This window comes from Aotus nancymaae, unplaced genomic scaffold (genome assembly GCF_030222135.1).
Source record: "Aotus nancymaae isolate 86718 unplaced genomic scaffold, 86718_ANA_hifiasm-v0.15.2.pri h1tg000059l, whole genome shotgun sequence".
Classification (NCBI taxonomy): Eukaryota; Metazoa; Chordata; class Mammalia; order Primates; family Aotidae; genus Aotus; species Aotus nancymaae.
In genome coordinates, this window is record NW_026988473.1 from 59,489,531 (window position 1) to 59,514,772 (window position 25,242).

At 50.0% G+C, this 25,242-nt stretch overlaps 1 protein-coding gene across 1 annotated transcript in view; it reads right to left on the reverse strand.

Annotated features, from left to right (window-relative positions):
* Nucleotides 1–7,121: 7,121 nt before the first annotated feature.
* Nucleotides 7,122–25,242, reverse strand: part of MAP6 (microtubule associated protein 6) — a 79,373-nt gene continuing 61,252 nt past the window's right edge. The window contains exons 4-5 of the mRNA XM_064365302.1: nt 7,985–8,553; nt 7,122–7,819 (exon numbers count right to left, since the gene is read on the reverse strand). Coding sequence (XP_064221372.1) covers nt 7,263–7,819; nt 7,985–8,553 — 1,126 coding nt within the window. The 3' untranslated portion in view covers nt 7,122–7,262. The remainder of the gene's footprint in view (nt 7,820–7,984; nt 8,554–25,242) is intronic.

Here is a 25,242-nt window from a genome sequence, read left to right on the forward strand (position 1 = left end):
ACGAGATCTCAACTTCTCACCCAAAGTCCCTAGAACGAAAGAGAGGCTGGTACCCTTCAGAAAAGCCTCTTCAATAGCACCAGAGATATGTACTGTGAGTCATTCTTTCAGCCTTCTGCAAAAGGTCCTGGGCCATTAACCAGAGAATTGTGCTCTGTGAAAGGAAAATACTCAGATATTTCAGGGATTAGTGGATGTTAAGTCTATTTAATGTTGTTAATTCTTGAAGACATGGAAAGTTGCTATGTAGAGGCTCAGATGGGTCAGGTAATAATTGGAGTTTTGACACAAGTGCAGTGGGACCCTGAGCCCATTCTGCAATTATTATTATTATTATTTTTACTTGCATGATATATAATTGGAATTACAGGTAGAATTCACACATGAGCCTCCAGACCTGTGGAATAAAGGTCATTATGGCAAAATGATCAAGTGGAAGCCCCTCAAACTCCCCCTTTTTACCAAAATAATATGTCAATAATAAACTCTGGGGAATCACAGGAACTTGTGTCACCATCAAAGACTTGAAAGATGCAACGGTGATTTCTGTCACACTTCCTTTAGCTCATCTATTTGGTCTGTGCAAAAGGCACGGGTCTTGGAGAATGACAGTGCATTACCGTAAGCTGACTCAGGTGGCGAGCTCAGTCGCAGATGCTATTATTCCAGGCTTGGTCTTTTTATGGGAACTATAATTTTTTTTTCACTTGACGTGAAACTATCTGATAAATTATTTTTCTTGTCCTCTGTAGACAGTCCCCTTAGCAGTTTTCTTTCTCTTGGCAGGGATAGCTGTACACCTTTCTCATCTTGTCTTGAAACTCCTCCAGTCTCTGGTTTTCTGTTGAAGTTTTCAAGTTTTGGTTTTCTGTCTATGTGGATTTTGATCATCCTCCTGAATCACAGGCCATTATATTTGTCCACTATATTGATGATACTATGTTGCTGGATTGGGAGAGAGAGAAGCAGTGCGTACTTCAGATGCATCAGTAAGACACAAGTGTGTCTGAGAATGGAAAGTGAATCCCATGAGAACATAGGGGCCTGCCACTCAAGTGGAGTTCCTGCGTGTTCAGTGTCCTGGATCATGCAGGGAAAGACCCTGCAAAGTGAAAGACAATTTGCTGGGCTTTCTGCCTCTTGCTGGTAATAAGCACAACACTTCTTGGGCTTCTATGTATTTTAGAGGCAACATGTATTGGTGTGTTTCTCTGATCCTTATAAGTTACTGAGTAACCTATAAGGCTGCCAGGTTGGAGTGGGGCCCAGAGAAAAGGAAGGTTTCCAGGTGGTCCAGAATGAAAGGCAAGCAGTTCTGCCACATGGCCCTGGTAGCCCAGCTGATCCCGATCCCAAGGTGGTTCAAGTGTCTGCAGCAGATGGGACGGTATTTGAACCCATGGCAAACTCTGATAGGAGAATCACAGTGGAGTATCTATGATTTAGGAGTGAAGCCTGGTGCTCCGAGGAAGCAGTTTTCCTCCTTTTGAGGAAGGACTCTTGGCTCACTGCTAGCTGACAGTGGTCCCAGTGTGGGAGGCACCAAGGGATAGTGAAGGTAATTAATGCCTGTACACACAATGTGCTCTTTTCTCAGGGATACTTGGGGTGTATGTGCTCAGTGATTGCTAAATGAGATGTTAGTAAATTAGGTATCAGGTATGAAAACACACTTGATTTCTTATCCCCTTTCACTGAAATCGGGCTTCTGTTTCTTCCACTCCAGAGAGTCTGCAATTGCCAAGGTCAGTGTCTCTTCATTGCTACTTAAAAAAAAAATTAATTTCATACCTAGGGAAAAAATTACAACATACACACAATTATATAATAGTATGCATCACAAAACTTCAATATGTAATGACATTTTCCCCATGTCTTTCAATGGACTCTAAATCCATATTGTAGGGAAGCCATTATGGTCTCTAACCCGGCTGACTACTTCATCCTTGACGCCTTCCCCAAGGTGACCTTCCTTTCTAGTTTTCCTCTGACTCCTCTGCTGCTTTAGGGCACCCTCCACTTTGGGGCTCCTTCCTCTGCCTGTCCCCTGAATGTGGGTGTTTCCCAGCGCTCTGTCCTGACCCCATCCATCTCTCACTTTCCACACTGTTGCTGGGTAAACTCGCCCTCTCTCATGGCCTTTCTACCTTCTGTGGGCTGGTGATGCTCACATTTCAATGAGGTCTCCATCTCCGCCTTCAGCCCAGACCCCTTTCCCAGGCTCAGACCACCATGTCCAGGCATCTCCTGGACACCAAATTGAGTCCATCCTCCTGCCAAACAAGCTGTTTCCTGGATTCCCATTCATCCACACAACAATAAATATCTACCCATATTTATCAGATACCAATTGGTATGTAAAAAAAAAACATAAGATTGGGAACAATGCAAAGAAATTACTACTACATGAAAAAGATGGGCAATAACAAGTGTTGGTGAGGATGTGGAGAAACTGGAAACCTCTTACATTGCAGGTGGGAATGTAAAATGGTGGCGTCCCGGCCCACCCAGAACCAGAATCAAGCCCATAGAGGATGTTTGTCATTGTCCCCCCCACCGCCCCAAGAGATGGGCTCTTGAGCACAGTGGAATGATCAGAGCTCACTGCAGACTTAAGCTCTTGGGCTGAAGCCTCAGTCTCCCAAGTAGCTGGAACTACAGGCATGCACCACCACATCCAGCAGAGGATTGAACTGATGGCCCAAGGTGGAGAGAGAATGAAAGTTCAGATGCTTTGATGGATGAGGGGTGGAGTGGCTTGCCTATGGGAATGAAGGTGTGCAGAAGGCCAAGCGTCTGCAGCCTGGGTTGCAGGGTCTGTGAGGGATGGGCTCAGATGCTGAGGCTGCAGGAGTGCCTGGGCAAACTGCATAGAAATACCACAACCTGGGCAGGCTTTGGGAGCTCCCCAGCCAAGCCCTAGGGAGAAGGAGAGGGGCTGCCAGCGCCCCCTGGCTTGGGCCCAGGGAAGCCATAGTGATTCTTCTTAGGATGGCTTGAGCCTTCTGGAATTGTGACCAGTCCCAAAGACAGGATAAGGCTCCAGGAAAATGACTAATATCAGATTTCCTGCCAACCCTGGCAATGAGAGGAGGGGGCTCCCAGTGTATTTAATGAGATTTACCAAAATAAAGACATGGCATTGCTTACACCCAAGTGCCACGTTGTGATGCATAGACTGAATTACAGATTGCAAGATGTATGAGGTAAGAAGCCACAGAGACAGAGAAAAGTGGGCAGATTTGCTATTTAGCAGGAAGAGCAGACAGGTCTTAGTGAGGGATTGGAAGCAGAGGGTCGGAGATTGGTACTAAAAAGGATTTCCCGGTTTCTGGCTGAGAACTGGGTCAACCCGAGTGCCCTCCCACCCCTTCCTCTAGACCACCCATCCACCCTGCGGCAGACTCCCGAAAGTGTCGCTCTGGTCCGACATGGCACCTGTCCCTTGTCCACAGAGACCGCCTCCCCCCCCCATATGTCACAAGGTGCCCCGGCGATGCGGGGCGCCGGCAGAAATCACGGGTGGGGCTATGATGTGAGGAGTTACATCGCGGCCTTTCCCCAGACCAGCCTCCGGGGGCTCCAGCGAGGCCTCCGCCCAGCTCCCGAAAAGGGTCTCCCAGCCAGGCCTTTCAGCGGCCCCAGGCGGGTAGGCGGAGCGCAGGCTCTGCGCCGCGCAGGTCCCGGGGCCTCTTTCGCCCACCCTCGCCAGGGCACCGTCTTTCTCACTGGCCCGATCCCGCTTCCCAAGGTCCCGCGGGGCCAGGGCGCCCAGGCGGCGGAGCTAGAGCCTGGGGTGGGGCCGGGGTGGGGCCGGGGTGAGCGTGAGGGCGGGGACTGTGCGCGTGGGCGGGGCTGCGGGGGAGCTGCTGTTTCCGAGCCGAGAGCCCGGGTAGCGGGGCTCTGTGGGTGCAGACGCCCTCCCGAGCCTGGGCATCTTCGGGGTGGGGCTCTCGGGTCGGGCCACCAGGTTCCAGGCGTGGGCCGCGCCCTTGGGCCGGACGGGAAGCCTTCCCTTTCCGCGCCGCCTCCGGGCCGTCCTCGCCCCTCCCCAGGCGACTGCAGCAGGGGCGCGGGAGCCTGCGGCCTGCGGGGGAGTTGCAGTCGCCCCTGCTTAGTGAGGCCCCGCAGCGAGGAGGGAAGAGGGGGGAGGGGGGGAGGAGGGGGGAGGGGTTCGGACGGGGACAGCGCTGGGGGCTAGGAAATGGCGGCCTCAGGGAGGAGCTAGGCCGCGAGTACAGACTGCCTTTGAGAAGGGCCAGGAGAGTAGGGTGCGCTCCCGCCCTCCCTGTCCCAGCCCAGGGTGGGGACCCAGAGCCCCTCCTCCCCCACTGGGCCTTCTTTCTCGGTAGTGGAGGGCTGGACTGGACAGAGCGGGGAAGGCCTGCGGCTCAGAGGCTCCGATCTCTCATCGTCAGGACCGGCTTGCAAATGAAGTTGAGGGGCTGGCCCTGGGCTCAAAGCAGAAGCTGCCAGATCTAGCGGCCACCCCGCAGTCCTCATCTGCGCCAGCGCTCCCGGCTTTCCACCCGGCCTCACTGTCTTCTGATGGAATCACTGCAGGCACCACAGGCGCCTGGTTCCTCCTTATAGCTCCGGGCCGGCCCCTCTCAGTTTTTTCTGGGCTGTTCTCTTCTGACATCTTAAGTCCCCAGCGCTTGGAACTGGGCCCACTTCTCTTTCCATTCTCACACTCTCTGAGGGAGCGCAGCATTCTCCAAGTGGGGCTTGTGACCATCCTCCCCCCAGCCCCGGGGCAGCTGGCTCCCAGGCCCTGTCCCTTCAGAGGTCAAGCCCTGGGAGCCAGTGGCCTGGACATCTGTCCCTGGGTGTCCCTGAGGCCCTCAGGGGGCACCACGGTCTGCGTGGCCTGTGGAAGCGTGTGTGTCTTGGGGCCTGGTATGTCGGTCAGAGGAAGGACTGGGAGGAGGTGGAAGGTGTCCACACGCAATTTTTTTCCTTTTTTTTGAGACTGGGTCTCACTCTATCGCCGAGGCTGGAGTCCAATGGCAAGATCTTGGCTCACTGCAATCTCTGTCTCCCAGGTTCAAGGGATTCTCGTGCCTCAGCCTCCTGAGTAGCTGCGATTACAGGCGCCTGCCACTACGTCCAGCTAATTTTTGTATTTTTAGTAGAGTCGGGGTTTCATCATGTTGGCCAGGCTGGTCTTGACTTCCTGACCTCAAATAATCCACCCGCCTGGGCTTCCCAAGTAGCTGGGATTATAAGTTCGAGCCAACCAGCACAGCCTCCGTACCCAATTCTTTGGCTTCAGTGTGACCTTGTCTTACCTTCAGATCCCTGACTATTGGAGCTCACATGGCATAAGCTCTGAGGGCTACTTTTGTGTTGGGCCAAAAAAGCCAACCTCACTGTGAAGAAACCTGTCTCTGTCTCTGTCTCTGTCTCTGTCTCTCTCTCTCTCTCTCTCTCTCTGTTTGTGTGTGTGTGTGTGTGTGTGTAGGCAGGCTTGGGGCCAGTTGGATGGGGAAGGCTTGCTTAGAAAACTAGACTCTTGAGGGGTCCTCGGTACTGTACTTCCTCTGATGATTTTCCTGTAAGAACTGAGCTGAGCTCCTTTGAAAGGGGTAGCAGTATTCCTTGGGAGCCAGCTTCAGTGGGGGCAATAGGTGGAGCCAGCTCCTTGGGGCTCTGGGCTTTGAAAGGGAGGCTACCACATGGTCTTGTGGCCCACACCAGTGGCATCCCGGCAGGACCCATCTCTGACTGAGGCTGAGCCCGGGGCCGCTGGCAGCTCCCAGCTTTCCTCTCCAAAGCCTGGCTGTGGCTGTTCCTCAGCCTGTCAGCACCACACTCACAGCCACAGGACTGGCCCCCACTTCCCCTGGCTTCCTGGAATTCAGAAAATGGATCACCCCTGCCTCATCCCAGTTTTCCACCCCAGAGGCCTGCCATACCCTTGGTCAAGTCTTCATGGAAACCAGATTCCTTTCATTCAAGGACTTCCGGAGGGAGCATTACCCAGTCCTCAGCGACACCTGTGCTGCCCTGTCTGGACTGCTTAGACCCCATCAGAACTCCACAGCCGCTTTCTCCAGGAAGTCTTCCTGGCCACCCTCACCAGGTGTTTTCTCCTCACTGTCTTCTCAAAGCCAGGCCTTGACTTGTCCTAGGGCCTCATCCCATACCACGTTTTATTGTCATAATATTCTTTCCCCTAGTGACTGACCCAGTCCTCAGCACTGAGCCTGGCACAAAGTGCATACTAAGGACAAGCTTGCTGCACAGATAAATGAATGGAGACTTCAGATATCTATGTGTGTGTACACACACACACACACAGACACACACATTTTTTGTTTGTTTTTTTGAGACCACTCTGTTGCCCAGGCTGGAGCCAGGCTGGAGTGCAGTGGCACGATCTTGACTCACTGCAATCTCCACCTCCTAGATTCAAGCAATTCACCTTCCTCAGCCTCCTGAGTAGTTGGGATTATAGGTGTCTGCCACCACACCTGTCTAATTTTTTTTATTTTTAGTAGAGACAGGGTTTTACCATGTTGGCCAGACTGGTCTTAAACTCCTGACCTCAGGTGATCCACCCACCTCAGCCTCCCAAAGTGCTGGGATTACAGGCATGAGCCACCACTCCTGGCCCTAGGCATATTTTTAAGAAGCTCCTCGGTTGAGCTGTCATGGATATTGAATGAGGATCAGCAGATGTTAGGATCTACAGTGTCCTGAGACCTGTGATCGGAGGCCTGGTTTCCTCAAGAAGTGTGAGCCCTGTATGAGCTTTAAGGCTGAGCTCTTGGCAAACAACTGTCATCCAGAATTCCCCTGGGCCAGGCGAGTCCCTGTTCCTGTTTCATCTTCAGGCTTCAATTCAGCCACCCAGAGCTCAGCCTGCTGGGATCTGGCACCTCCTGTGAGGCTGTCATTGTATCTGACCCTTGCCTTATCCTGCCCACCTCTGTGATGGGGTCCTGTTTCAACCTGGCATCGCCTACCCATTCCCGTCTCATGCTGACAACTCACAGGACCCCTCTGGTCCATATGGATGAATGCAGAGCCTGACATGCCCACTTTTGAGTGTAATGGCATGCACACCTATTCACACAAATGCACCCCTGCCCAACAGAGCCAGAGAGAAACATTGCTGAACCAGAGGGACCACTTTTATTAGATTCCAGCAAGACTACTGTACATGTTTCATGCAGATTAAATATGTGTCTTCACTGCCCCTGGGAGGGGAGCACTCTCACTGTCAGCTCCTTCACTGGCATGTCAAGGGGTGAGTGTCAAGGGGAGCTCTCAATGTATTCCGTATGGGGGACAGTGGGGATCATGACTCGGGGTAGGGGTGAGACAGTAGGTAGCTGAGGGTCCCTGGGACCTTGAGTCTTCAGAGGTTCAGGGACTGCAGGAACTTGGTCCTTTGCTGGTGCTGGCACCAGAGGATCTTGATCCTTCAGAGGCACCGGGATTATAGGAACTTGATTCTTCAGAGGTTCAGGGACTATAGGACCTTGATTCTTTGGAGGCTGTAGGACCACGGGCCCTTGATCCTTAACTAGTACTGGGAGAATGGGGTCTTGAGTCTTCACAGACTTGGGGACCACAGGACTTTGATTCTTTACAGGTGCCACAACAGCAGAATCGTGAACCTTTGCATGCTCTGGGACCACAACATCTCGATCCTTGACTGGCCCTGAGACCATGGAACCTTGATTCTTTATAAGCTCAAAGACCATGGAACCTTGATTCTTTATGGGTGCTGTGACCATGGGACTTTGATCCTTTGGATGCTCTGGGACCATGGGACTTTGATCCTTGATAGGTGCTGAGACCATAGGACCTTGATCCTTGACAGGTGCTGAGACCATGGGACCTTGATCCTTGACAGGTGCTGAGACCACGGGACCTTGATCCTTGACAGGTGCTGAGACCACGGGACCTTGATCCTTGACAGGTGCTGAGACCACGAGACCTTGATCCTTGACAGGTGCTGAGACCACGGGACCTTGATCCTTGACAGGTGCTGAGACCACGGGACCTTGATCCTTGACAGGTGCTGGGACCACGGGACCTTGATCCTTGACAGGTGCTGGGATCATGGGACCTTGATCCTTGACAGCTGCTGGGATCATGGGACCTTCATCCTTGACAGGTACTGGGATCACAGGAGATTGATTCTTCACAGGCTCAGGAACCCTAGGACTTTGATCCTTCAGAGACTCTGGTACCACAGAATCTTGATCGTTAGCTCTTGCTGGAACCATAGGAATTTGATTCTTTGGAGGAACTGGGACCGAGGGACCTTGGTCCTTGACTGGTGCTGAGATAACAGGGCTTTCATTCTTTAAAGGCTCAGGGACCATGTGATCTTGATCCTTGACTGGTAACAGGATCATGGGACCTAGATCCTTCGGAGGCCCTGGGACCACAGAACCTTGCTTCTTCAGAGGCTCTTGGACCATAGGACCTTGACCTTTCAGAAGGCCTGGTACCACAGAACCTTGATCCTTGTCTGGCTCTGTGGCTACAGGACCTTGATTCTTACTCGAATCACTGACGCGTTGACCCAGGCTCCTGCAAAGGAGAGAGAGGTGGTCACTGTAAGAGTAGAGCTCAGGCGGGGACAGGGCAGAGAACAGATTGCCTGATAAGTCTTGGCCTAGTGGAGCCTGGGCTGGGCAGCTCTTGCTGGAGAGCCAGGAGAATCTGATTTCTGTGTTCTTAGTACAGAATGTGGGTAAGGGAGGTGGGTGAGGAGAAGACGCAGGAATCAGTCATTCAATGTGCTTGCCAATTGATTATAACCTGCACGTGGCACAGGGGGTGGCACTCTGGTGACAATGGCAGTACTATAGCTGAACTCAGAGTCATCCAGTAGGCATCCCAGCAGCCTGTCCACCCCACACTCCATCCAGGTCCCTACTTCTTCTAGGATCACTGGGCCCATCCTGGGAACCCCATCTTAGCTGTCCACCAGATGCCCCCAAAGGCCAGGGTGCTCTTTCCTTGCTCACAGGGACTTCCAGTTCTTTTCCCTCCCTGACTCCCTGACCCCCTTGTTAAGCGCTGACTGCAGGAAGGGGCAAGGGGTCCATGGCATACCAGGAAAGGAAGCAGTAGGAATGCCCTTCTCCCCCTCTCTTGGAAGGGGAAAAGGATTTTATCACTGACATTGTATAGAATGAGCAGCATGTGGTGATAATAAAAAGCAGGCCAGCTTTTAGTTTTTTGTTATTTGTTTTTGTAGAGACGGAGTCTCACTGTGTCACCCAGGCTGTTCTCGAGCTCCTGACCTCAAGTGATCCTCCCAGCGGAATAGCTGGACTACAGGCAGCCTTTAGCTTCATTGCTTTAAATTCTCTATAGACAGTGTTCCCCGTGATTGCGTGCACCACTCCCACTACCCCCAACTTTGGTAGGTGACTCACTGGGACTTCCCATTCCGGTAGGGATGGGGCCCTGATCCCCTCACTCCATTCCCACTTCTGGCTCCCTCTGCTCTCCTAAGACCCTTGCCCTCACCAACTCCAAGGCTCTTGGGCTTACTTCCCTGCAGCCCAGAGTCTCAGTCTCTCATCAGAATCCTCAGGCACTGTTCTGTCTGCCTCACTGCGGCCATCTGCCTCATCCGCTGGCCCACACAAACTGTGGAGAACCTGTGACAACACCAACCCTCAAAGACAAGCATTGCCACACTTAGACCCGGCCAGCCTGGAGCCCTCTGGTTTAGAGTGCACATGCCTTCCTTTCAGGCCATGCTGGAAGTAGCCACTCGAGAGTGGCATTGCTCAGCAAGCGTCACAGGCCCTTGCACACCTACAACACATTCAGCTTTCCAAATGGCTCCCTTTCAGAGCTCATTTTGGCATCAGAGCAGCCCTGTGAGGCACACAGGAAGGATTTTCTTACCCTTATTTGTCTGATGAAGAACATGAGGTTGTGAAAGAACAAGTAATGGGGAAAGTGAGGGACCCCCATAGACTGGCATCTGAGCCCTTCCACTCCTAGAGCCTGGGCTCTTTCCCTTAGCATGCCTGGCACATAGTAGGTGCTCAATGCCAGGTAGCTATTACTATTACTCTATTTATTGGGTATAATGATATTTACACAGAAATCTATAATGAGTAGACGTCAGTATCTAGAGCCCCTTGTACTATGGTATTATTAGGTAGTATTATGGTTATTTTTATATTTACTTAGAAGTAAAATTATATATATTTGGACTACTTTTATTCTACTCTGTTGTCCTGATGCAGAAGCTTTTTACTGTATTTAGCACCTTGAGCCACCCGTGGACTGGTATCTCTCAGCAGAGTCCACGGCAGCATAGGCGGCCTCTCCGTCCACTCTTCCTGGCTGTGCCTGAGCATCACAGTGGAAGGCACCAGGGTGGCTCTCTGGCTTAGCATGACATGGAACACAGGTGCTCTGGCCAGATGGACACAGCTGGCTGCCATCAGTAGGTCCTAAGTGTTTGAGTAGAGAGCCAGGCAAGGCCATGAGAAGCATGTGGAATCCAAAGGCATTAAAAGACCTCCAGTCACTGGTGGCTGGTCAGAGAGGAAAAATAAAAATCGAATTCAGAATAGAACCAAGCAGGAAACCGATTAGGTGTATCCTCTTAGACTGTGAGGCGACCTGGGTGGTGTCCTCCCAACAGGGCGATGAAGCTGAGAAGAGACAGAAGCAAAAAAAGGGGCTGAACCCCATCTCAGGGGCTTGGGCTGCAGAACCTATCCCAAGGGCAGGATGTGGGCCTGGAGTCTCCTGCTGGCACAGAGGTCACAAAGAAGGCCAGCCCTGCAGCCTGGGCCGGGAAGCACATTTCCCTGGATATTTACAGCATTGGATCCTGTGCCAAGTACCAAATTTCTGTTTATTGGGTGCTTGTGTTTAATGAGCCAGCTGTGAGCTAACCTCAACTTTGCATGGATACATAACCCCATATTGCTTTGGTTAGAAAACTTTTTTCTTTAGTGAATATCCTTAATCATGGGAAGGTTATAATTAATATTAGAAACGATGAATTAAATCAAATCCCCAATATTACTTTTTTGGTATTAAGTTTAGGAAAAGCCTGTAATCCCAGCACTTTGGGAGGCCGAGGCAGGTGGATCACCCGAGGTCAGGAGTTTGAGATCAGCCTGACTAACATGGTGAAACCCCATCTCTACTAAAAATACAAAAATTAGCTGGGTGTGCTGGCAGACACCTGTAGTCCCGCTACTCAGGAGGCTGACGTGGGAGAATCATTTGAGCCCAGGAGGTGGAGGTGGCAGTGAGCTGAGATCTCGCCACAGCACTGTAACCTGGGTGACACAGTGAGACACTGTCTCAAGTTAAAAAAAAAAAAAAGTTTAGGAAAAATTTGCACAGATTTAGTTCAAAGGTATTTGTAATATTTAAGATAATTTAGCATATTAGAATATCTAACAGATGAGCTTTGATCCCAATATAAAATGTGTAATGGAATAAGTAAATTTAGACTTATAACTTAAAGCTGAAAGATATGACAGTTTTACAGTTTTTTAAAACAATGATGGAACTTTTATGGCAAGTCATTGGTCACTATATTTTTAATCTTAATTTATTTAAAATTATTTATAATTTACTTTATATTTAGGGTAATTGAATTAAGCTATAACATCCTCCTTAAAAGAGATTCTTACATTTTACTAGGTTTTTGATTTTTGTTACTTTTTATTAAGCGTTCACTTTTAAAATCCAAGCAGCTTGGACAGTTTTTCTATGCACGAAACTGCATTCAAGGGTGCCATGAAATCCTCACTGACACTGACTGGTCCTCGCTTTGGTCCACAGTTGCCTGCCAGTCTCCCATCTGTAAAATGCCCCACCTCCTCCAGTGAGGCTGGTGAGAATGAGGCAAAGCCACCCCCTCAGGCTTGGGGAGCAGAAGCAGGCTGCATTCAGCCCACTCAGGCTGCAGGCCAGCTGTCCTTGGGCATGGCCCAACCTGCACAACCAAATCTGCCCTAGGTCAGCAGCACATACTCTCAAGACAGCATATGCCTTCTCCCAGCCTGTGTACCCTGAGAGCACCAACCTCCCAGAAATCACAATAACCTGCTGGGCTTATCTTGGCTTCTGTGCTGCTTATTGCCTGAAAGGTCTTGGGCGATTGCTCAACCACAACAGACCTCAGTTTCCCTGCCTATAAAGTGGGGATAAGAATTTACATTTCAGGGATTATTACAACAGAAGATCTTGCGAGGCAGGCATCTGCAATCATAATTCTTGATATTTTCAGCATGCTTGGACAGTACACAGATAAGTCCACTATTGTAATAACTGTGATGCAGGTTACTAAATGCCCATGCATCTGTTACCTTATGTCATTTGCCCCTCACAGCAGTCCTGGGGGAACCCCACTTTCCTGGCATCATCCTCTCATGCTCTTTTGCACACTGCCAGCCAGGGCTGTGTTGTTTCTGCTGTTTCTGCTTCACCCACGTTTCTGTGTCAAAGCCCTGCCCGTCCTTGAAGGCTCGGCTCAGCTCCCACCTCCTCCCAGGTCTTCCTGCCTGTGTCTCTCCACACTAATTTCTTTTGCATCCCTGCTGCAGCACCATCTCACAGTCTCTCTCTCCACCTCCTCACATATCCCAACTGCAGGCCAGGCTCCCCTGCTAAACAGCGAGCTCCCTGAAGGCAGGGGCCGACCTTCTTGCCTGCAGCCCCAATGCCCAGCACAGTATCTGAAACAAAGAAGGCAAAATGGAAAGTCTTAAAAGTTATTGTTGCTGAAAGCTGGTTCATCCTCTATTCCCTGGCCCCTGCCAGAAACTCAAATTCGTCCTTAATACCTCCCTTTCCCTCAAAACCCTTACCTCACCCATCAGGCCCCATTGATGACAGCTCCTAACATTTATACTTGAATATTCCCACTTCTTTCCCTCCCTCCCTTCCCCGCCACCTGCTATGCCATCATCTCCTTGGACCACTGTCACAGCCTCCTAACTGGTGTCCCCTGTTCCAGCTATCTTCGCTCTCTTCCAATCCATTCTTCATACAGAAATCAGAATGATCTTTTAAGAGAGCAAACCTGATCCTGTTTATAGGATCCTGTTTACCCTGCTTACCACCCTTCAGTAACTTCTCCTGGCACCAAGAATAAAGAAGAAAATCTGTTACACTGCTCCACCTAGCTGGGCAATCTACCCACTTCCTTACCCCTCCGCCCTTCCCCTTCCTGCCTGCCCTGGCTGTCTGTGCCCAGCATTCTGTTCCTTCAACATGCCCTGCTCCTTCCCATTTTACAGCTTTTGCACATGCTGCTGTCTGCTCCTGGAATATTCTCTTGTTCCCTCTTCACCTGGCTAGTGCCTACTCAGCCACCATCACTCAGCTCACTGAAGCACCGCCCTGGGAAGCCTTCCACGGGCCCCACAGTCATGGCCAGCCCCCTGCTACAGGCTCTCCTCATCCCTGGCACTTGCTTTGCTCTCTTCTCTCAGCTAATTCCTTGTATTCTTTTGGAATACAAGGAGGGCAGAGACCATGTCAGTTTTGCACATCATTGTATCCTCTGTACTTTAAATAAACAGTACCTGAACCCCAGTGGGTTCTGACTTAATACTTGAATGACTAAACAAGGGACTTTTCTGTGCCAGGCTCTGTCCTGCAAAACTTAATGTTCCAAGGTTATATGAGACATCTTGTCTTAGACACTTCCTTTTCTGGCCTTCTTCCTGTTTCCATGGATACAGGCAATGCCTCCTGAGTGCACACACTGACATTGGATTGATGCTTCCCAGAGTCTAGAAGCAGGATTACCAGACCTGCCCTCAACTGGATGGGGAAAGGACTTCATTCTCTCCCACTGATTCCTGCCCTTGCACATGATTCCAGTCCTATAATCCACCCACGTGGTTTTTTTCTTCCCAGATTGACTCCTGTTGCACCATCAAAGCAACCCACAGCTGCAGCAGTGCTCCTGGCATACGGCTCTATTCAGAAAGCAGGGAACCTGTGGACTCTGCCTTCCAGGGGAAGTGTGGGAGTGTGGGGCAGTGTGGAAAAGCCTTGAGGAGGAAAGAAACTGAGCAATAACTGTGGGCCAGGCTCGGTGCCAGCTGTTTTAATATATATTGTTTCTCATGATGTAAAAAGCAACCTGCTGAAGAGACAGTGCATTGACTGGGCCTGAGGCCAGAAGAACTGGGTTCGAATGCGAATCCAACCCCTTCCTAGCCATGGGATGGCATCAGGGACACACGTCTCCAGGCCTCAGTTTCCTTATCTCTAAAAGGAGAATTACAAGGTCCACCTTGTAGCTTATGTAAATGCTCATGGCATGACCCCTGGAATACAGGTGATGTGTAGCAAATGTTAATTCCAAAGGGGGAGTTGGTGATCTGTTCCAATTGTCTGGCTCCACAGATGGAAACTTGGCCCAGAATGGACAAGTGACTCTCCCACAGCCACACAGTTAATGGATAGCAGGCCCAGGACTAAAACATGGGCCTTTCAACACCTTGGTGGGCGGGTGGAAGAGACGAGGACGAGACAGGGTGATTCCAGCTCTGTTCCCTTGCTGTCTGCCTCCATGGGCCCCATACACATGCTCATGATTCTTAGACATAAACAAAGCTCCTAGCACAGCGATGGGAAATGCAGCCGTCAAGGGGGATTGCCAAGGAAACTGTCTTTGAAAGGCTCATTATTCTTATGAAGAATCTGCAGGAGACAGGAGTTCTCAAAACAACACTTGCTCCGCCTCTCTCCCCAACAGGACTCTGTGGGAGCTTCTCTTTTAGTAATTATCCTGTTGTTTGGTAATTATCTGCCTCTCCTGCCAGCCCGTGGGACTGTGTTTTGTTGGTCTTTGCATCACCAGCATCTAGAACAGGGTCTGGCTCATCGTAGTACCTGGCAGATACCGGCGGGAAAAACACATGGCTGGTGTAGCTTCTTCTCTTTATTCTCTTTTAATTTTTTCTCTTTTATCCATTCACTCAAGAAATCTACTGAGACCCTGCTCTATGTCAGGCCCTCACTGGGGACACAGAAGTGCATGAGACCTGGGCCCTGACTTGGGGGAAGGAGCTCCTAGAGTGAGGCAGGAGACAGACCTGTAAACACACGCCACAAACGTGACGCCACCACCCAGGTACAGGCACCACCACCAAGCTGGGCCCTAAGCCTTATCGGCCTGTGTCTCTTCAAACCAGAGAGGCTCAAAGGTCTTATTAGGGGCCAAGCTGTCACTTTGTTGGAGAAGTCCTCGCTCTCTATTCCACAAAAGCACAACTCCACAAGCCAAATCAAAGGCGCCCAGGGCTGGAAGGACAGACTGCTGGGCTGCGGGTCTCCTGAGCCTCTGCTGCAATCTCCCTGGCAGGTGGCAACCCAGCCACTGCTCAGACTGCCTGGGGTGGGCTGCAGATGCCTGGTGAGGCAGCCACCTCCTCGGTGGCCACTGGTTAGACCTGAGCAGAAGCCTGCATGACAGTCAGCTCCACTCCTTCCTATCGCTGCACTCTGGGGCCACCCTTTTAGGGAACGCCCTGCCGGCTGCCCCAGGACAGCCTTTTGGTATTGAAGGGGGCAGCAGTTGGGTCCATATCCCTGGCTTCTCCAGGTAACACATGCCCCACACAGCTCAGACTTGGTTCCGAGAGCCCTCACCTCCCAACTGCCCTCCTCACAGTGTCTCAGTTGGCTTTGTTCCTTGGAAAGTCCAGCTCCAGAACCGAAAGCCATTTTGTAGGCATGGTCTCCACACCTCCTCTGCCCTGGAGTCTATACCTCCAATGATCAGGCTGAGCAGCTCTAGCTTTATCAGGCTGGCCGCCCAAACACCACCCCTCCCCATCCGCCTAGCAAACCCCTTCTCCAGGACTGAAGAATCGGTTCTCAGGCCATTTCCTCAGTGAAACAACCTCTGAGCCTCTGCTTCCTTCTGTGTTCCCACAGTGCCCCCACCCCCACCTTGGCAGCAGCCCCTATCAGATCATCTTCAATAGTTTTGTAGCTGCCTCTCTAGACTGGGCACTTTCAGGCCAGGGACCATGCCTGTCTCGTCGCTCTTTCCCTCACTCCCTCCCCTCCTCTCCTCTCTCTCTTCCCTGCCTCTCTTGCCTCCTTCCTTACTTCCACAAGCATTTACTAAATGCCTACTATATGCCAAGCCATTGCATATAGCGGAGAACCAGGGATCACTAGCTTAGGGTTGGCACATAGTAGGAGGCCTACTTTCTCAAGTTTTAAAATAGCTCCCACAAGGTCAAATTCTAACGACGACGTTTACATGACATAAAAATGTTTTCCTGTTTTTAACTGCCTTAGCACCCTTTTTGTCCCTCCAAAGGATAACATCTCTTTAAGGTTTCTGAGAGAACTTTACATGCAATGAGACATTTGATTCCCACAACAGCAGGGTCACCCAGGCAGACAGAAAGCCCTCACCTCGCCTTCCAGAAGCAAAAACACAGTGCAGAAGGCGGAAGTTGCCCAAGGTCGTGTAGTGAGTTCGGGCAAAGTCAGGACCTTAATGGAAGAGCTCTTTCCTCTCTATAACATTCCTCATTGTGGGATACAGAGATACAGAGATTCCAAATTTGTCTGCAGATGTCTGGACTGGCCTGGGCTTGAGATGACTGACTGGCTCTGGCTGGGGTGAATGCCTTCTGTAGGTCCCAGCTCAGAGCCCCCAGCTGCATCTCCTTAGAGAGTTGCCCCTCTGGGCCCAACAACCTGGCTGGCTGCTCCCACCGCACAGCACCCCCACGCCCCACGTTACTTCCTAGCATTCAGCAGACCCTGGAAAAGAAGACCTTAGCCCCAGAAAACAGTGGCAACCTGCCTAAGAGTGCCCAACCACATTCACACCTGGAAGCCCTACCTGTGCAGCTGCCAATCAGTCTACCAGCCCAGGACCACGCTGAGCCCGTCAGGTGTGGCTCATCACCACAGAAACACCTGCTAGGCCCACAGTTAGGCGAAATGCTGCCTCCACAAGACTTAATTCTGGACCAGGGGCTGGAGGGAGTGAAACGTGTAGATCAAACTCAGCATCTGTGACCTTCTTTTGACTCATTTTCCATAGACAAGTGTATGGAGAGTCACTGAAGGCTTCAGAGCAAGTGAGGGACAGAGGAGGAGGGAGGCTGCTGCTTTAGGGCATGCACATCTTTACAACAGGAATCCTACAGACAGTCCCAAGTGCTGGACAAGGAATGGGTTTAAGGGTCACCCAAACCTGGGTTCACCTCCTGGCTCACCACTTACAAGTTGTGTGACTTCGTTCTTTCATCACCCAGTTCTGATTTCTTTATCTGTAAATGGGAGTGACACCCACGGACTCTCTTAACCTTACTGTGAGGATTAAGTGAGATGAAGTGTGTAAAGGCCAAGTAAAGGTTCATTCCCTCCCCCTAGGCTGTGGCAACTCTGCATTTTTCAAAAGTTGCTTCAAGATCTGGGGCGAGTTCCTGGTTCAGGTCTTTCCCTGCCACTCTGGGTTCCCTCCAGGCAGACATGTTCTTCTAAAGTACAGGAAAATGGTTGCACTAAGTGGGTAGGTGGCTAGGTAGTTATGTTTTCTGTGTGGTTGTTTACCTATTTATTTTTGCTGTTGTTAAATACCTTTTCTGGATTTGGCTTGCTAACTAGAACTAAATAAATTTCCAATTGTATGACAAATATTTTTAAAAGCATTCTACCTTGTTTTAGCACCAAGAAGGCAAAGTCAAAGGCACAGTGGATTATCCCAGTGGGCTGCCAGGAATCTGATAATTCTGCCAATGACCCTTTTTGAAATGTAAAATGTTGGACTAAGGCAACACTCAATTTTTGTCTAACACTATGCTCCTGGGAAATTGCAAATCAATCATTGTCTTCCCCCAACCCCCATCTAAAGCAAAGGATTGGATCTTGAGCAATTAATCAAAATTGGTTTCCTGTGTCCAGAGGGGATCAATCCAAATGGACATGGAATTGCAGAAATGGATCTGCACCAGGTGATTTATAGGGTGTGCTTAGAGAGCAGGGGCCAGATGAAGGGCTGGAGGACGGGAGGAGGCAGCAAATTTAAGACCAACCCTAGATGGTCTTAATCTCAGGCCATTGTGTGATAGAAGGAGTGGATTTACCTTGTGTAGCTCCAGCTGCCCTGCAGTTGGGGACCAAGGGCAGTAAGTAACTGGAAGCTGTTGTCAGCAAAACTACCCATAACATGAGCTATTGGCAAGGGCGTTGCATATTCCAGTTTGCAGAGGACTTTTGCATGCCTCACAGCCACGGGGCCCTCACAGCCTGCCTGTGAATCAGGTATCCCTTGCTATCAGAGCTCTTGCCACTTGCTATCCTGAACTCTGGAAACAAATAGATTGACATAATATCTTATCCCTTGCTGGCCAAATTCTTACTTCCTGAATTTGGGAACCAAATATATTTGGAGAGTGATGGATATTTGCATTATTGTTATCTGTTGGAGGCTTATACAAGTTAAGTTAAGGTCAGTTAAGGTCACACAGCTAGTAAATAGTAGAGCTTGGATTTAGAACCAGGCCTGTTGGTTGTAATCCTTGCCTGGAATTAGACATGCCTGTGAAATGTGTGGTGGTGGGGAGGGTCTCGTCACCCTAGAGTTAGGAGCCCTGCACTGAGCAGGGAGTGGGATTGGCCCGTCTCTTAGATTACTCTGTAACAAGAGCCCAAGATTTTATGAAATCCAGACTGTTTAGAAAAAGTGGCTATCTAAAGTACAGAGGTATGCAGGCCTGAACAGAGGTCAGCCAGTGTAAAACCAGCCATTGACTGCTCTCTGCTCCGCAGTTGCTGTGACCTCTCGCAAAACTGCCCCTTTCATGGGAGCTGGGACTGTTATTAGGCAGAGAAGAGCCTTGTGGAGGCATAATGGTGAATGTGGAGTCGGATGGTAAATATCATCATTCATTCACTCACTCACTCTTCATTCAACGAGCCCTTTAGAAGACACTCTCTATGGTAGGCTTTGGGCCAGGAGCTAGGGCTACAATAGTGAATAGAGAGACCTGGCCCTTGCCCTGGGGGAGCACGGTCTGGTAGGTGGGACACACACAAGAGCGGATGACACAGTACATGTGGCATCATGAAGACACACAGAGGGCAGCTTACCCAGCTTGGGAGGTGCGGGAAAGGCTTCTTGGAGCTGTCCCCTGAGCGGAGTCTTGAAGGATGAGTTAGCCAGGTGAAGAAGCAGGAGAAGGGCATTCCGGGCAGGTGGACAGCGAGGGTAAAGGCATGGAGGTGAGAAGCAGCATGGTGCACCGAGGGAACAAGAAGCTTCTGCGCCACGAGGAGCCCACGGATGGTTTAAAGCAGGGGTGACATGGTCAGATTTGCATAAAGATCCCTCTAGCAGCTTAAACCAGTAGCAAGCAGTGGCAGTAACTTTTAAATCTCAGCATCTGAATCTCTCTTGGACCCAGATAAGAGTTCTGGGGCCATCTGTTGAGATCACTATATACAATGCCAGGTTAACAAGTAATTGAGGCCCACTTACATGAGGACAAGGGACAGAAATGTAAGCTCAATTCCACTGGCTGAAATAAAATGCTCAAAATGCAGTCTCAGATCCAATACCCATATACCGTGGATAATAATGGATACCAGTTTTATCTTGGTACGTCCAGGACCAAATATATTTCGTATGAATGAAGAATCTGCTGGACCATGCTGCATTTAGTAACCTACGTTGCAGTCACCCAGGCAAGCTAGTACCGAAAGGAGAAAAACTGTGTATTGGCTGTGATGATTGGTCAGTACAGTCAGGTGTCTGAGCCAGATGTGTAAAGATCTGACCCCATTCTTATTTTCCCTCAGTTTATATCTAGGTCCCAAAACTTAAAGAGGGTACTAGGCAAGCCTGCTGGAGGACCTGGAATGGCCCAGCCAGAGTGTGGCACTGTAGGGTGCGTGTTTCATTTTTACTGGGGTCCCACTTGTCTGAAACCTGATTCTTTTCAGGCCAGCCCAACCTCCTTCAGGTGAGAGGGAGAGACAGCAGGCTATGGAGCTGGAAGCCTAGATTCCAGTGCTTCCTCCATCCTCCAGGCCTCGCCAAACTGGCAGGTGCCTCCTCCTCTTTGAGCTTCCCTTTCTCCTCTGTTACCTGGGCCAACACCTGCCCCATAACATTGGAAGGGTTCAGTGGAATGGCACAGAAAGAAATGCTTCGTAAGCAAAGCATACATAGAAATTGTTAGAATATTATCATTTAGGTCTGTGGACTCAAGGTAATTCAATAGCTGTAATTCTTTAAAGGCAATCTTCTTAAGAATGTTTGCCTCAATCAACTTCATGTATTACTCACAGCTAAGTATGTATCTATATATCAGAAAGTGGACATGTACCTTTCACGCACTCTAAAGGGAGGGGAAGGGTGTGAAGTGATACATTTAGTGTCCTCCATGGGTTCCCTACAGCCCTCATGTCATTCATCCTCACTCTGCTCCTCTGAGGGGGGTATCAGTCTCCCCATTTTCAGAGGAGGACACTAATGCTCCAGGAGGTTGGTGAGAGGCACAGGGTTGCATGGCAGCACTGATTTCCACCCACGAACCTTGTAAACGCCTAAGTGCACTGTCCATGGTAGTCAGTGTTCATAGGACAAATAACACAACATTGTAAAGATGTTAATTCTAGTTCTCCCTGTTACAGGAATTCTAGGATGGTCTAGGTGTTATGAGGATACACGCATCAAATGGCAGTGGGGTGGAAGTGGGGTTGGACCACACGCCTGGTTCTGCGAGAGTGGAGTCTGGGCTCCCTTTGTTTGAAATAGCCGTCTTTCCTGTTTCAGTGGCCTTGGCTGCCCCAGCCGCTGTCCTCGCCCTGCTGGCTCCAGGTGGTGCTAGGGGTGGAGCCTTGCTTTAACACAGACACTCCACAGGTTACATCCTGAAAGAAACTTCTGTACCTACGGTCGTGAGAATGTGAACAGCTTTCAGACATTTTAGCAGTAAGAGGAGCTTTAAACCACAGTGACACATTAAAGGAGTCCACAGCCTTTGTGAAATGGGACTTGACACTCCTCAAATCTATGAGGAACAGGTTGTAAATTATTAAATCCTAGTGAAAGAGGGAAGAATTTCACAAAGAACACACAAACTAAGGAAGAATTGAAATACGTTTAGAACTAACTTAGCAATAAATGACCTATTTTGAAAATAGGGGGCTCGTTTGAATTTCGTTCATTTGCTTTTGGGGGAGGCAATGCAAGTGATGGGTTATAGATTCGCCTCCTGGGGCTCTGGGCAGCAGAGGGGAGCATGGTGGGAACCACAGGCGGAAGAAAGTCTGGAGGAGCCCTAAGCGTGTGGACAGCACTGATACAGCTGGCAAGGCCCCAGCCTTCCTGCCTCCTCCATTGCCCAATTCTTGTCCTTCTCACACTCTCTTAGGTTACTCTCAGTGTCTTCATATGTGTGCTTTTCCGTGTCTTTTTCTCTCTGTGCTGCTATTTCTACCTCTCTACTTCTCGCCTGTGTTTCTTACCACCTCTCTCAATCCCCGTGTTGTCTCTCTCTCAAAAGAGAGCTTAGTAATATACTTTTATGTATTTGTTTTAGTTCTTGAACAGCTTTTATGTTTTCTGTCTCATGCAAAAGTAGGCAGGTGGGTGGGCTGTTTTCTATTCATCTGGAAAACAAATACATATGGCTTTTTATTTATACCACCCGTGATTGATTTCTACCCCTGCCTCCCCCAAAACTCAGCAATCAGGTCCAGCAATAAAAGTCTACCCTAGTGCTCCTAGCTTAGAGCAAGAGAGGATCTGTAGTGTTGCCTGACACGTAGCAAGCGAGAAAAGCAGGACAGGAGAGCATGCAGGGGTGTGGGTGCCATCTGGGCATATGGAAATGGAGATCCCCGTTAGCAGCCGCCCCCTCCCATGCACCAGGCCTCTCCACCATGAGTTCTGCCACTCTCCAGCCTGTGCTGTGACCCTCCCGAGGGAGCTACCCCCAAGAACCTGAGTTCCTCTGGTGTTTGGCGGCCTCCCCTCCAACCTGTGCTTGGGCAGACCCCTCTGTCTGGCATGCCTCGGCCTCCCCCGGCTCTGTTCACCTGGTCAACACCTACCCATCGCCGAAGTCCTCCCTGATCCATGGAACCAGCTAGAATGGCCTCCTCCTTCGTGCCCCACTGTGATCAGAGGCAGGGTCTCAGTCATCCTGGTTTCCCTAGTGCCCAGCACAGTGCCTGGCACATAATAGGTATTCAATCAACATATGTTGGAAAAAGAGAGTATAAAATCTTCTGTCTTCCACTTTACCAGAAGGATAACAAAGTGGGCAAACTTGGTCCTGGCTTTCAGGTTCCCACCCAGCCCCCCCACTTTTCCATTTCTAGACTTGCTCCCTGCGGTGCCCTGCCCTTACATATCCACACCCCAGGGGCTTTCCAGGGGCTCCCTCTGCCACAAAGCCTTCTGCAACTCCCCAGCCCTAGCTGGAAGAAGCCTGTCCTTCATCTGAGTTCCCAATTACCTGATCTGTTGTTACCTTACTTGGTGGCCTCTCTGGTGGCTGTTTCAGCACCCCCACACTAGGCACAGACATGACTGTCACCCCCACAACCCACAGTGAGCCAGCCCCCGAAGGGTGGAACGTCCACAATGACCATAGAGTAATCGAGCAAGTGAAGGCATCTCTGCCATCCCATGGGAGGAGAAAATGCCAGAAACAACAGTCCTGCCAGTCAGGCAGAGAGTCAGAGCCCAGCCTCCCAGTGCGGCAAGGCAGTGCTGGGTGTGGGCGGTCGCTCTTCCCGGCAACATGGGATCAAAACGTTACACTACCTTGTTGGCCAGTGCGTCTCCCGGTCCATCTTCGCTTTCCCAACACTTAGCTCTGACTGCTTGCAAATAGTATCTGAGAGGCAATCTAAAAGAGTCAAGCTGCATTATGGAGAGCCCCAGGAAGACTGCAGGGCACAGCTCATCTTGCAGAGAATGGCTCAAATGGCAAAGGTTTGTTCCTTCACCTACTCGGGTGGGCCTCACCAAGGAAATAAGATCAAGAAAGTGGTGTTCGTCTTTAGCATTTATTTATAATTGGAAAAACTGTGGGTTGGTTTGTTTTTCTGAGCAAGCACAGACCACAAGCACGTCACAATCAATTGGCTATACATGAATATTTTTGTCATTCTCTTACAGCAGGAATGAAATAGCACCAAGAGAGGTGTGCGCTACACATTACATAGACAATCTGTGGTATGCAACAAAACCCAGGCCACAAAATCATAATTAGACACTTCCTGTCTGCCTCAGAGAGGCAAAGCGATGTGGCCCGAATGAGAGCATGGACAGAGGACGGATTGCTGAGGGAAGCCAATACGCAGCTGTCGGGGCTGCTTTTGCAGGCAGGGAAACAGCAGGAAAGCTTCAGTCTCAGCTCCCTCGCCAGGGAAGGACGGGGAACCACAGGGTAATGTACAGAGATCAGTGGGACAAGCATTGGAAGCTTGGTCACCTTCAGGAAGGCAACACCCAAACACTGCTTGTGGAACCAAAATCAGTTTCATTCAGTATGTTTGGGATTTAGAATGAGACCGGCTGAGTTTTACTTGTAAACAGTAGAAATTAAAGGAAGTTTCTTGCCAGTGAAGTGACACATTCAAGAGTCGAAGTGAACTACAAACAGGCTTTTCTCAGTGGGTGTATTAAACAGAAGGGGCTACTGACAGGGTGGAAAAGACACTCCACAGGTCCTCTAAAGCCTCGGGTGGGCAGGGCAGGAAGTTTGGTCCCTGGGGCAGTGACGGGCCTGAAAAGCCTATGGGACAATGATGGCAAACTGCGATTTGGGCAACACCAGCTTGACTTGGTCACAGGGATCAAGTCATGTCCCCCTCTGGTTGTGTGGCTGTGGAGACAGATTTATTTATACTGCCCACCACACCTAGCACAGGGCCTGCCACACAGGCTTCTAGTAAGTGAACGCTAAACGCGTGATCCCCTGTGCATTGTAAACTCTGATTTACTTGATCTGCAAAAATAAATGATTATTTTATGGAGAAATCCAAACTGTGGCTAACATCAACATGTCTGACTAAGGCCAAATCTTGAGAGACTGAACGTGCATTGGCAAATTCTCTGGATACAATTAAGACCATGTTGATAGAACTTTCTGGTAAATGTTGAGATTAGCTGGCAAAGAGTTGGAATCAGTACCAAGATCCACTCCAGTCATTTCCCGATAGCATTCAAAACACTGAGACTCACCAGCATTTTCTACCTTCTTTCACCTCCTTCCTCACAGATTCAAACCCTGAGATAGAAAGGAAGGTCGCAGTGGGCCCCACCAACGACTTCGTTTCTGGTATTCCTGTTCTGTTAATAATTATGGCTCACGTCACACATGCTGAATTAATTTGCAAAAGGCTTCTTGCTCAGCCCCAAGGCGACAACCAAAATGACGGTGAAGCAGAGACTTTGCTGCCTGAATGGTCAGAATAAGAGAGAGTTTGCGGAGGCTCCACTTCCTCCAAACCAGAAGGACTTAAAGGGACTTTTGAGGTAAGGAACTGCGAGACTCTCACTCTTCACCCCTTTCATTACAAAAGAAGAGCAAGCCTGAGCCGGGCCTGACACTGGACGGCAGCCCCGCGTGTCAGAATGCCGGGGACGAGAAGGATTTTAAGGACAGGAGATATAAAGTGTGCTGAGCAATATACACGTCACGTTGGCAAAGATTATTTTTCTGGTAACTATTTTGCGTTCTCTCACGAGCACTGGGGTTTTTTCCACAACAACTCCCTGACTAATTCCTACAACACAACTCTAGCACAGCTAAGGTAGCACTTGCCACCCTCGGGGCTTTGGCCACACACACACACGTGACACGGAATATACTGAGAGCTGCTTTTCTATATGAATGAGGTCAAAGCTGCTTGCTAATCAGTTAGCAGGGCAGTCTTCTAGTCTGCAGCTAAGTCACAGACATTCTCCCTGTCCTGAGGCCTGGCACCGCTGCCCTCTCTGAGGAGCAGACCAGGGTGGCTCAGGAAGGGAGGGTAAACATCGCCACACTTGCCACTACGTCTACGCGCCCTTGGGTCTCTCAGAAACGGAAAGTCACATTCCAAATGCACTATCCCTACACCGTGAACTTTCTTCCTCAGATACCTCCAACTAGTCCCTCTGCGAAACCAGCACTGAACGGATGGTCAGCCGAGGGGAATCAAAGGAAAACACCCTCCTCATTTTTGTGACCTTCCTATGACAGCTAGAATGCACCTAAAACACCTAACCTT